This window comes from Rhinatrema bivittatum, chromosome 1 (assembly GCF_901001135.1).
Source record: "Rhinatrema bivittatum chromosome 1, aRhiBiv1.1, whole genome shotgun sequence".
NCBI lineage: Eukaryota > Metazoa > Chordata > Amphibia > Gymnophiona > Rhinatrematidae > Rhinatrema > Rhinatrema bivittatum.
In genome coordinates, this window is record NC_042615.1 from 448,530,309 (window position 1) to 448,544,279 (window position 13,971).

Sequence of the window (13,971 nt, forward strand, 5' to 3'; positions counted from 1 at the left end):
CTCATCTTGACAAAAACTCGGACCAGTCATAGGCCTGACATGCTGTGTTACTTTAAGTTGATGTCTCTCACATGGACATCCTCAAGCCAGAAACTATTATTGCAGAAGAGCAGGTGAGGTACAATACCACTGAAATTGGTGAAAGGGGCATCTTTGGAAGAAGGAACACTTATAAGTGAAGTAAGGCCATCTAGAGGATGAAGGCTGCTTGACCCATCACTCAGGACAAAATAGCTGCATGCTGCTTCTTGATCTGGGCAATGGTTTCTCTGATCCCCATAGAGACTGTCCTCCAAACAAAGGATGTTGACCCACTTTGCACTGATGTTCTCTGTGGTCCTCAGCCAGGCCATCTGGTGTGCAACATTTGCTGTAACAGAACTAGTCATAATATTGAATGGCTCATATACAGACCAAAGAAATTACACTTAACGCTTCTTCATCCAGAAGGGCCTGCTGCTAGTCTTCCGGCTCCCTGTCAAGAGAATCTACCAAGGCTTCAATTTATCAAGCAAGTAATGTAAGTATTGTACCCTATATATCTGATGGGCAACTTTGCAGGCATTGAGCATCAAGTTCTGGAAGATTTTTTTCCCATAGTTGTCCAACAACCTAGGGTCTTTTCCTGGAGGGGTGTTAGAATAAAACCTGGTCTTTTTAGCTTGCTTCAATGCTAACTCCACAACCATAGACTGGTGCTCTAGTTGAATCATATCAAACCCTAAATATTTTTGGGCCCTGTATTTAAGGTCCAGTTTTCTGGTTACTGGGGGCAGGAGGCTGGATTATCCCACATTCTCAGTTGCAATTACCACAAGAGTAGATGAGTTGGTATTGCTGTTCTAGGAGGTATATTGGTGTTCTAGGGTCTGGTGTAATTTTACATTGCTGCCATTTCTTAGATAGGTTAGGAGTTAGTACTATTATGGTATGGCAGATTTACTGTAGGCTCAGAGAGACTTTTGTATGGTTTTCTTATACTTCATAAAATGATTGACAGTGAAGTAAGTTTTTGTTGCTGCACACTGGGCAACAATGAAAGTGTTACTGACCTAAAAAGGTCCTACTCTGTAGTATCTTGATGTGCTGAACATGAATATGACCATGAAAAGTTTTTAATTGGCTCTCGTTTTGAAGATATTTAATATAGTTCACTTTCTATGTTTAGTCATGTAAATTTATCCAGTAAATTTATCCAGTAAATTTATCCAGTAAATTTATCCAGTAGGACTGTAAATAAGCCTAGAATGATGTAATATTGCATCATATTGCATAATACCATCATGCACACATCATCCAGAGTTTATTATATCATTTTCTGATGCAATGCAGTTCTACTGCCATGCTGCTGCTGAGTAAGCTGACGTCAGCAGTGTACTATATGAAGCCCAGTCAGAAAGGATGAGCATTTGAAATATTCAGGCTGGCTGACTACTGCTGGACAATCCGCAGAGATGCTCCCGAACAGGTGTACAAGAGGCAAGCAAAGAAATCTAAGACGTAGTCTATGACTTCATTTTTCAAACGGTATTAACCGTAGGTCTCCTACTATTGGCATACAGTTCATGATGTAATTATATTATTGCATATTACAAAAAAACTAGAGCCAATTTTGCATTTTCACAGTCACATTTGTGTTTAGCACATGGAAATGTATAAGAATTGACTAATTTCATTTCCGTAACATGACTTTTGTGAAAATTTGTTGCCTAGTGATATAATTTGTCTTTTTTTTGGTATTATGAGCTGTAAGGAAAGTCTCCTGCTCTGCATCTATTGTTGGGAGATTTTTACTATGGGCACAGAATATAATCACTGCTGCAAATAAACAGGTACGGTCAGGTAATGGTATCACTGAAAGGCACAGAGACAGGGTTCAGCCCCTCTCCTTCAATGTTTAGAGGACACAGCAAAAGAGGGATAATATTTGTTTTCTTCTTTTCTGTGTGGTCTCTACTCTCACCCCATCTCCTCATGTTCCTACAGTCCCCATGTCAACACCAACAAGTTCTCTGAATCTGAGGTGGGAGGAAATAAAAGGGGAGGGCATTGGAGAAGGCAGCTTTGAGGGGAAGTGGGGGGAGAGGGGCAAAGGGGCTGTAGCAGAGACATTGTTATCCCGGGACTGAGGGCAGAGTGTGGCAGGTGGAAAAAGCAGTGGTATAAGTAGGCCAGTAGTATGAGATACATAGCACCAGATTTACTACCAGTGTGGAAATCCCACAGAAGCTGAGCAGAGACCGTAAAGCAAAGAAATTTCCTGCACCGACGCTGAGCCGACACAAACTCTGGCCTAGTTTCAGGGCAAGGAGGACAGCTGCCCTGACGCAGAAAGCCTGCCCACGTTTGCTACTTTCTTTCTGTTCCCACGGTTTGCTGCTGCTGCTGCCATGCGAGGCTCTGTGGCTACATGGAGGCCACAGGAGAAGCAAGTGACGAAGAGAACTGAGGAGAATTAGGCGGTCAGAGGAACACTGGAGGCAGGTACCAGTGCAACTCCTGCCAACCCCAATCCTCACCCTAGTTTACCAGTGCTGCATGCCTGCCTCCAAAGTTGCTGTATCCCAAAACCCACCACCTCTCTAGGCCCAGTCTTGCTGCCCAGAGGATCGACTCCCCTGCTAGCCCAGGTGAGAAAAGATCATCTGTGTCTGTGGGCATGCCCTGTGCAGGGCTAAAACTGTCAATGATGCTTGTCTTTATCTGGATTAATGTTGATCTCGTGCAGGGGTGCAGAGGAGATGAGGCTACTGGCCTGGGGGGTGTTTGTGCTGCTGCTGTTGCTCTTCTTCCAGGCCCCCCATAACTTGGGGCTGGGAGGAAGGCAGCAGCACTGTGGTTCAGCAGGTCTGTCCAAACAGGCTCATCTAGTCCTTGTATTGCCTCATTGCATGCATGCAGATTTCCCCGGGATTACAGCGCTGAGCATGCAATGGAGCAAAGGCAGGACTTGATCAGTTGTTTGGCTTGAGGTGAGGTCAGTCTTTGTGACTCTGCTGTGATACTTCTTCAGACGGTCCACATGGCCCCAGAAAAAAACAATACAGGAGATGCATGTACAGCAGCCGGAGGTGATGGAATTGCTGCCATCAGAGTGGGGGCAGGAGGGACAGCATTGTTGGGAGAGTTGGTAATGCATTCATTTTTCCAGTGTTGCACCTTAGAGACTGGCTTATTGGAGTTTCCATTTCAGTTTGTATTACACATTTTCATTTCTAATGTGTGGTCCTTTTTCTGTATTGGGTCAGGCTCTGTCTTTGTTATGCAAGGTATTCTGCTGAAGTGTAGTTTCTGTGTAAGGGCTTATGGCTCTCTGGAGCTGCTCCTGCCTTTTTGCTCCACGACCGGTGCAGAGGCATTCAAAGGGGCATGGGGTAGAACAGTTGACCCCCATTGCTCAGGCTCAAGTGCTTTGCACTGGACACATTAAAAAAAAAAAAAAGCAGAGGCGCGCATCTCCATAGAAGCTAATGTTTAGCACTACTCTGGTTCTGTTCTGTTGGTTAATATCTTTTTCTTTTGCAAGTTTATCATGTAAACTGTACATTGCATTATATGGCAATGGGCTGCCTGAGCTGGTGTGAGAAAGTGCTTTGTAGTGAACAAATTATAAAAGGCAGACAGAACTAAAAATCTCCATACAGCTTCTAAATGTTTGTACCTATGAAACTGAGCAGATTTCTAAGCCTTGTTTCTTCTAAATTAATCTGTTGCTCCGTTAATACCTTTATCTTTTGTAAATCTGTCATGTAAGCAGTTGAGTGACTTATAGGGCAGTGAATTGTTTGAGCCTGTACAAGAAGGTTGTATACAGTAGTTACCATAACAAAAGCTCTTTGAAATTCAAATATGTTCTAATTGTCTGTCTGTCTTTCTCTCCTTCTTCCTTTCCCTCACCCATATAAGAAAACCTTCCTTTCCCTCAATCCATATAAGAAAACCCATCTTTAGGTTTTCTTATATGGATTGCATCTGGGACAAAGATTTAATTTTTGGCTGATTCACCAATTAGGTAAACTGTGGATTCTTTACCACTTTACTTAATTAAAGCTTCTTACTATTTAAGCCCATCTACAAGCCACTGGCTTTGGTTCCTTCCTACTTTAAACCTCCTCAGCCATGGGCTTGCTCACTTAACTCTAAACCTCTTATTTGTTTTTGCTGTGTGTCTTGTTTCTCTGTCCTGAATAGATTGTGAGCTCCAAGCAGGGACTGTCCATTATATATCTCTGTACAGTGCTGTATGCCTCTGATATGTGCTATATATATATATATATGGCTAATAATGAAAGACAGGTTTTTACGATGTGAGACACATGTATATGATGAAACATAATGGGGTGATTATAAAGGTGTTAAAAGGAGAATGTGGTAAGTCTGTTTCAAGGCCTGTATCAAAGCAATCTGGGCAAAACTCCGACTGGAGTTGATAAGTCAAATCTCATAAAATATCTGGAGCTGCCAGTTCCTGCAGGGAGTTCAGACCAGTCCTGTTTTTCTTTTTCTTTTTTTAAACTTGAGTCTCAATGCATTCTGGTATTTATAGTCTTTGCTTCTATTATTTGAAATCAATGTTGCAGGTACCAGAATGCATCAGGATGGGGTTTGTCTAAACTAGGACTGGCCTAAAATCTGCCTCTGGGAATTGGGTGACTACGAAGCAATGAACATTTCTCTTTCAATGCATTCATTATCCAACTATAAATAGATCTGATAATAATAACAGCTCTAAGGGATCCACTCTGTAAATTAAAAACGTTTTTTGTAGTAAAACAGTAAATAATATAAAATAGAGTGGTCTGCCAAGCTAGCCAATTTCATATATGGAAATAAAGTTTAATAAATCAAAATAAAATATATATATATATATATATATATATATATATATATATATATATATATATAGTGATATCTTTTTTATTGTACTGACTTAAAACATTTCTTGACTAGCTTTCAGAACCTAATATATTCCCTCAGGTCAGAATCTATAAAAAGGCATCACCTTATAAGTATTTGTTGTTTTTATTTAACAGTCTTTATTCCCATGCAGTAAGTGATAGCCGGTAACTGTCAATTGCCCCATTCTGTCTTCCCCGGGCGGGGGGTAGAGAGTCAAAGGTGGGGGTCAGTACAATTGCACTTAGAATTAAAATCTGCTTGCACCGCTGAATATAATTAAATCCAAATTTAAAGAACTGGAGGTGCAGGGTTTATTTGGGTTCTGTCCCTCACATTTCTTTGGTGTTTTTTTTTAACCTTCCCTAGGGGGAGAGGGGAGGGGGCTGGAGTACCACAAACAGTGGCTAGGGGAGGCAAAAAAATAAATAATTCATCACTGGGGGAGGGATTTGGATTTGTGTATTTTGCCAGTTGGGGGGGGGGGGGGGGGGAGAGATCCTAGAAGAAGCTGTAGGTGATAAAATGAATGAAGCTGATATTTTTAACTGGGGGGGGGGGGGGCGGGTACCGATTTCAGTTTTTGCATCGGGCACCGGTTGGCCTACAGACGGCCCTGACAGCTGGGCCAGACTTAGGACTTAGGCCTGGTGGTAGAATGGACTCATGATTAAAGGCTCTGGACAGGAAGGGCTGTGGAGGGAGGGAAAGCAGTCTGTGAAGCGACTCCAGCCCATCACAGAGTCATGCAGAAGGCAAGTGTGAAAGGAAACTTCCCCTTCAGCCCGGTCAGGGCACATAGACTATTAAGATATGCTGTCTGGGATGGAAGAATAAGGAATGAAGGAAACAAAACTCAAATAAAGCAGCTGCATTTTACTCTTCGGTCAAAAATATCAGCCTAGATAACTTGATTTTGCAGTGCTTTTGTAACATAATTTCAGACTGAATGAAGAAGAAACAGTTTTACTTAATTCGACCCAACATAAGAAAGCCTGATTTGCTTTGTGTGTGCTTGTTTTTTTTTTTTTTAATTCAATACCTTAAACCCTTGTGTTGTTAATTCTTCTTTTAACTTACAAATCACCAGGGCTCATCTTTAAAAAATGCCGCTTGCTACTCCAAAATTCCTGCTACAGAAACAGTGCAGACAAATATTTATGGAGGAGCTCACCCTGCCCATTTCTCGCAGTTTTGTCAGCATGACAACAATCGTGGAATTATGTTCCCAGAGCATTCTCCAGAAATCTTCTGTCGTTTCCGCCAAGGGTCCCTGTGTAGCTATGTAGGCCTTTTGCTGCCTGCATGGGAAAGCATGCAAAAAAAAAAAAAAAAATGCAGAAAGCAATGCTCAGTTATGGTTTTATTAATATGTAAATACCGATGCTGAAAGCACAGTAATGATAGGGCCCTACCAAAATTACAGGATGAATCGTGGCTGACAGGAAGGAGAAAACCGTGTAGAAGGCCTGAGTGGTGGTCCACTGGCGAGAAACAGCTAATCAATAGGTTCCCTACTTCAATTGCAAGTTTGCGAAAATTAGATCCATGAGATGAGGTCTCTACCGCATTTTAAGGACTACAGTAAGCGAGGGGCATCCATTATTAATGGCAAGCACATTAAAAGCCCATTAACACTGTTTAATCAAACAATGCCATGCATTTCTTTTTTTTTTTTTTTACCTTTAGAACTTTGTGATGGAAACAGCTTTGCCAATATTATGATGTATGCCTTTATCATTGTAATTTAAATTTTAATGCAGCTCTAATAGCTCAATTCTGCGTGTCGTAAAAAGCACTTAAGAAACGCTTAGTCGTGCTGCTTCATTTCATAAAACCAACTGTCGCACAATCAATTAGGGTTATGATTTATGGAACCAAACAGCTTATTTATTAACTTGCACAAGACGGATGGTTTCAGCGAAAGCTGCCAGAGCAGAATGCTTCAAATGGTCTGAATGGTCTCTCTTGTTGTGTGGCCCCTACTACCTGATAAACTCAATCATTTCAATTGCAAGAGGACAGCGCTAAGCTTCTCGGTATCGCTTTCTGGGATCATCTAATTATGGTATACGTGCACAGACTCCTGGGTTATTGCTAAATGAAGCAACAGGTGCAACTTAGGACGGCAACTCTACAGCACGCCGTTTCTACCTGGATAAAAACACCGCTGCAATTATTACCTGTATCCATCAATAAAACTGGCATTGATATAGTCAGAGCCCTCCACGCCTCGGATTGGCTGTAAGCATACTCTTGTGCATTCATATGGCATAATATTAACAAGGCGATTTTTGAATTTATTACATGGAAGATTGGCACTGATGAATCTTGAAGTGTGAGCTTTGGAGCTAGCAAGACGCTGTTCAGAAACAAACAAAGAAAAACACGGGTTAAAAAAATGATCAGCCTGTATAATCCTCATGCATATGCTTTGATCACAATGGGACCGCCTATCTGCAAACTCTGCTGGCACATTTTACCCACCATCACTGCACTAATTTCCAAAGTGAAAGTACCTGTGTGTAAGGAAAATTACTTGGCATATGTTTACACCTGCTGTTTTGTGCGGGTAAGTTTTCTGACTAAAAATAACGTACGTACTTTCAAATTTTCAAAACTATGCAGGGAGTTCCAAACCCCATCCCCAAGAATAACTCCCCTCTCTCCTCACGGGCAAAAGGTACATGCTTAACAGCACTACATATGTACTTCTACCTGCATAGATGGAGGGAAACTATCTAAAAGCCCATTTGCATGGGTAAAGCGCTGTTTTGCCTGCGTGAACGGCTATGAAAATTACTCTTTATGTGTGTAATCTTTCCCATTACCCCATTCCTATTCTCTGTAATCCTGACCCGGTTCACTGTCTTGCGAGATGCGCATCTACGAACTGATTCTCCATCCGTGAAATCATACACTAGCACTTCCTGATGTGCCATAGAATAATTATATATCACAAATATTGGTGTCGTTTTGGGGGGTCATTTTCAAAGGCACCTGCATGCATAAAACCCGCTTCTATGCAAGTAATTGGCTCTTTGCCAACAGCGTCTGTAGGCATGTGCTTAAAGGTACGCATACTTACTAGGTGTTCGGGGGTGTGGAGTTGGGTCAGGATCTGTACTGCACACACATTTTTTGATTTTTAAAAGTACGCATGTAAATCCACATGCACGAAGTTATTCCTGCTCTTGAGCAGCTGGAACTTGGTGCATCTATGATGGGGGGGGGGGGGGGGGAGAGAGGAATTCCTTGCACACTGTAGAGTTTTCAAACAGATGTATGCACGTAAATCCACTTTGAAAATTGTGCAGGTAAAAAGTATTCGCAGACTGTAGCTTACGTGAGCTGTTAGAGGCTTACTCTCTCTATGACTCCTTTGAAATAACACAAACTGATGAGCTAATTACAATAATCCTGCATTTTGAATAAAATCAGAAGGCAACAATGAGCACGAGTTATCAAAAGCGTTTGCCCATAAGCGTTTAACACAGGATGGTTAAAAAAAAGCCAGAATTGCTCTGTTTTTGACTTAAGTAAAATACTAAAGCAAATCTGGTTGATTTTAAAAGCTTTACGCGTTCCAAAACCAGGAGATCCGCACATGTCTTGGACCCGTTTGTGCTGTGCGGATTTTAAAACTGTGCGGGTATGCGCATATCTCCCGGAACACACATAAAAAGTTTTTCACCAAAAGGAGAGAGACATGGGCATGGTCTGGCGGGGCATGGGTGGGACATGGGCGGGACAGACCTGCACCATGAAGTTAGTGCATAAGTGTTTACATGCACAAGCGAGGGCCAGGGTCCCCTACCACGTAACTTTACTGTTGTGAGTGCGGATGGAAGCTCAAGAGTGTGAGTTCCTGTGCCCCAGTGTAACCTGCACAACCCCATGGCTGACCATGGTCCATGCTGCTGGTGGGCGAACGCATCCGGGCACGGGCTGACTGGACTGGGTATACTCTTGTCTTGGAATTAGGAACACACTTGGCTAGGAACAGAATCACTTGGATGTCCAGCACACATCAGGAAGGGAGATCCAGCAAGGCTATGCTGGTCTTCCTCCGGCCACTCCAAAAGCCCTTTAGGACTTGCCACTTGGGAATGGCTTGAGCATCAGGACAGAAGAAGGCGAGGTCTGGAGATGTGGATATGGCAAAGGCACTGAAAACTTGGAACATGATGAAGTTCTGGGAGAGCCCTGCACCGCAGTGTGACCTGAACACTCTATGAGCTGGCCAAAGACATGCCGAAGGTGACGCAGTATCTTGAATTGGAACTTAGTGAGGACTTGGCAACAGGACTTGGAACATGATGAAGGCTCTTGCGCGCCCTACACAACCTGTGGGCAGGTTGCAGACCACAATAATAGCGGTGCAGGCACTGGACTCAGGAACAAGGTAGAAGCTGGAACAAGAACTCTGAAGACAAGGCTCAGGAACTCGGACTCTGGAACTCAGAACTCTGGACTCTGGAATTCAGGACCAGGGATGGGACCCCGGAATTCAGGAACTTGGGGCAAAGCTTTAAAACCAAGTGAGTTTCCGGACTTGGACCAGAAAACGAAGACAATGAAGACTCTGCCCAGGACAAAGACATGGAATGCAGGAATGAAGACTTGGACTCAGGTACCAAGATGCTGAAGACAGGAACCAGGAATCAAAGAGAAAGCAGGAACATGGAACAGGCAACATGGAGGACCTTGAAAGCACTAGCAGACCTTTGCGAAGGCGACGAGTTACTGATTGAAGAACTCTTTAATAGGGCTGCAGGAAATTATATCATCGTGTGGTGCCGTGGCATTTCCTGCCGTGGGCCCTTTAAATATGGGGCTGTGGTATGCACGTGTGCCTAGGGAGAATGCTAGCAGGAGAGAGACTGCACAGGAAGCAGATGTCAGCATCTGAGGTACTCCAGATCGCAGGAGGATGCGGCAGCGACGGCGGCATCTCAGTGCCGCATGGACAGGCAGTGGTGACGGTTCTCCAGCCGTGCAGCAGAGAGGCAAAGTGGCATTTATCCGGCTTTGGGAGCTGGCGCAAAAGACAGGAGCAGCGGCACAAGGCCGCCCCAAGAGATGAGTGAGCCGTTTGTTGGGCCCTCCCGCAAGCAGAATTACAACAGTACCCCCCTCATCAAAGACCCTCCCTCCAGCCTCTTCTTTTTGGCTTTGGAATGGACCTAGGTAATCTCTTACCAACACGGGCTTGAGGGGCAGACAAAGGATCCAGAGATACTTGATTACAGTACTGAGGTGAAGAAACATTCAGAATAAACTGGATGAAGACATGGCTGCAGTACTTGGATGAAGACGTAGTGGAAGCTTAAACAAAGACATAGCTATAGGCTAAAGCAATTTACAATATCCAGGAAAGTGATCCAGTTCTTCGGGTTCTCACTAGATTGTTATGGAAATGAGAATCAATTTAGGATCATTGTCCTCAATGTCTCTGGCAAAGGTAATGGTTGATTCAAGAGAGACTCATTATTGCATTTTTCTGTGGATGATGTTGCAAGGCCCATGATAGATGGGCAAGCAGGATTGTAGGACTACAAACAAATTGGCTCCTGGGAGATCGATGGCACTGGAGAACGTCAGGGTGCAGCTATAGGCCTTGGCACTTCCAGAAGGGAAATGCTTCCAGTGGCTGCTGAAGTCCAGCTGACTGTGGTGCAAGAACATGCAGCTTGCTAAAAAGGCGTGGGTTTAGCCACAAGATATGACCCAGGATTATTTATTTATTTGTTATTTTTAATTTTTATATACTGACATTCTTACATCCAATGTAAATCATACCGGTTTACATTAAACAGAATAGCAGGAAATACATTTCCATAGTCTAATACAATGAATATTATTATTATTATTAATTAATTAATTAATTATTATTAATGGATTAGGAGACATCCAGATCTTCTGGCTGTTGTTTGGCTTCGAAAGAGAACTTACTCCTTGGTTTTGTGGTCCATAAATGAACAGGCACACGAACAATGGTGGATTCTGTTCTTTAGAGTTGAAGAATTGGTAGGAAGATGGATGGAAAGCTGGGACAAACTTATCTTTTGCTTTTAATGCGCATATGGGAATTGGCCTGAACAGGTCTAATTATTCCCAGGGTGAAGAAAGGTGGTATCTGAACCTATAGCATATTAACAAACATTCATTTAACAGTTTTTGCTTCCTACTCCCCTACAAGATAACAAAATGCACTTTCTCCAACAGGAAGACTTTCAGATTTTGCAGATGATTATGCCCAGCAAACTCTTTATTTCCCGGACACAGATACTTTGTTTCTCTCCCAAGATAAATCTTAAGCTGATCTTAGGAACACTCAATGGGAAAAAAACAGTACTTGCAAAGACAGAATTCTCCCATTGGAGGTGAAAAACAAATTCTGGAAACTGGTCACCCTCTTGAGTTCTTTCTTTCAAAATTGGTCTTGCTCTTCCACAGCTCATAATCAGAGTTCCAAGACAATTAACACTTGCTCTTATGTTGATTTCTAGCGGAAGTGAGGTCTCCAAACTTTGTGTTATAAAGTGTGGTTATATAACTGATGGAATATTAAGTGAAGTGGAATATTAAGTGAAGTACAGTAGATCCTGAGTGGGAAGGCAGCTGCCAATGAAGGCAAGCAAGAGGCCCAAGGAAAAGATGGCAGAGGCAGTCTTCGGTTTAATCCATGGGTAAAGGTGCTGTAACCCAATAACTCTTCTGGAGAAAAGACAACTATTGACAACAAGGTCCCAAGATTGTTACTAATGGGTTCCACTTGAGGCTATACAAAAAGGGAGGTCCATGGCAGTCTTTAAGGACTAGATAGGAATACCATTATTTAAGTCCATTAGGTTGTCAATAGATAGAGAAATAGAAGCTGCCAAGATAGCGGAATTGGAATGCTGATTTGTGCAGCCCAACCAGGTCACATTAGTCATCCTGACTCAAGGAGAGTTCTAAGGAGATGTCATTGGAGAGTAGTAATTTCAAGGTAGAGGTGGTAGAAGTTCTTTAGAATTCGAGAAAGCTTTTTCCACATCAGCATCATAGAAAAAGAGTTGATACTCTGCTGCACTCTTGAATAAGGGTTAATCTCAATTTTAGGGCTTCCTAATGCTGAAGTTCCATTGGATCAGGAATTAAAACATTATTATCCAGTGAAATCACTGTTATTATATCCTCCATATCCAGGAGCAGACGTCTGAGCAAGAACAAGACTGTAGGCAGACACTTGCACACTGTGAGGTGAACTCTGAAGCACAGTTGAAAGTTTGAACCAAGTTGAAGACATAGATGAACTCATAGCTGGAGGCTCACGACAAGACTGATGGTTTGGAATGCTATTGAAGGCTTGTACCAAGATGGATGGCCTGAACAATGGATGTGTGAAGCTGAAGCAAAACAGCTGAAGAGAACAGAAGACTTGGAAAAGCTGAGGAACTTGAACAAGAATTCGGATGAAGGCACCTCCTGCAGGTTGTAGAAAAAAGTCAAGAATAGATGCAGGTGTCTCCTGCAGGTCATAGAAAATAAAAACTCAGGAACAGATAAAGGAGTCTCCTGTGGGTCATAGAAACAAAATCAGAAGCAAAAAACCTCATGAAAATACAAGAGACGAAGCATGGAAGGCCCGTCGTGGGGAGCCTTCACAATCTGTTGCGCGTGTGAATGGCTGCTTGAGAACGTGAGCCTCTGTGCCACGGTGCAACCTGCATAATCCTGGAGATGGCCATGGTCCACAACTCTGGCAGATGAACACATCCAGGTACAGACTGACTGGGCTGGGAATTCTCTTGTCTAGGAACACATTTGGCTTGGAACAGAAAAACTTGGATGCCCAGCATGCACCAGGAAGGGAGAACCAGCAATGCAATGCTGCTCTCTGGAGTAGCCCTCCAGCCACTTCAAAAGCCCTTTTGGACTTGCTGCTTGGGAACAGCTTGAGCATCAGGACAGACGAAGGTGAGGACTGAAGATAATTCTGGAGATATGGACATGATGAAGGCACTGAAGACTTGGAATTAGAAGAATGCACTGAAGTCTGGAACATGATGAAGCTCTGGGAGAACCGTGCACTGCAGCGTGCCCTGCACAGGCAGAGGGGTGGCTGCAGACCATGCCAAAGACAGCACAGACACTGGACTTGGAACTTAACAAGGACTTGGCATCAGGACTTGGAACATGACAAGGACTTGGCATCAGGACTTGATAAGGACTTAGCATCAGGACTTGGAACATGACGAATGCTCTGTTGAGGTCTGGCACTGCTGTGGGCTGGTCGCAGACAGTGGACTCAGAAACAATGCAGAAGCTGGAACAAGAACTCCGAAGACTGGAACAGGCCTCAGGAACCCAGATTCAGGAACTCGGACTCAGACTCAAGATCAGGGACAGAAGCCCGGAATTCAGGAACTCAGAACAAGGCTTTAAAACTAAGGGAATTCTGGAGACTTGGACCAGCAAATGAAGACTATGAAGACTCTGGACAGGATGAAGACTTGGAATCAGGAGCAAGACGTGTAATGCAGGAATGAAGACTTGGAATCAAGAATGAAGACACTGAAGACAGGAACTGATGAGAGACCAGAAACATGGAACAGAAAACATGGAGAAAGTGTTAACAAACCTTTGTGATGGCAACAAGTTACTGACTGAAGAGCCCTTTTATAGGGCTTCCGGGAGATGACATCATCTGGAGGCGCCCGGCATTTCCCGCCGCGGGCCTTTTAAATGTGGGGCTGTGGTGCATGCACGTGCCTAGGAATGATGCTGGCAGGAGAGAGACTGCACAGGAAGTAGACAGCAGCATCAGAGGTATGGCTGTGGCGACGGTGGCATCTCAGTGCCACAAGGAACAGATAGCAGAATCACAACATTTACTTCTGCTATGGATGACGTGTAAGTCGTATAACAAAAAAAACTAGGCTAGGTCAGCAGGGTTTTAAGGCTCGAGATTAATAAGATAAAAGAAGGGCAAGTTAGCTAGGGTTTTAGGAAATCCTCTCCTTTACTGGGCCGAAGTGGGAACAAACTGGTGAAACAGGTAAATGCTTTGGAGCACGTATCTACTAA

At 43.4% G+C, this 13,971-nt stretch overlaps 1 protein-coding gene across 10 annotated transcripts in view; it reads right to left on the reverse strand.

The window, feature by feature from the left end:
- The window catches only part of PTPRD (protein tyrosine phosphatase receptor type D), a 1,482,181-nt gene that overhangs the window by 47,472 nt on the left and 1,420,738 nt on the right, over positions 1 to 13,971 (reverse strand). For all 10 annotated transcript variants that reach the window (XM_029605256.1, XM_029605331.1, XM_029605320.1 and 7 more), the window contains 2 exons: positions 7,080 to 7,258; positions 6,071 to 6,197 (listed from right to left, as the gene is read on the reverse strand). In XM_029605256.1, the coding sequence (XP_029461116.1) occupies positions 6,071 to 6,197; positions 7,080 to 7,258 (306 nt within the window). The remainder of the gene's footprint in view (positions 1 to 6,070; positions 6,198 to 7,079; positions 7,259 to 13,971) is intronic.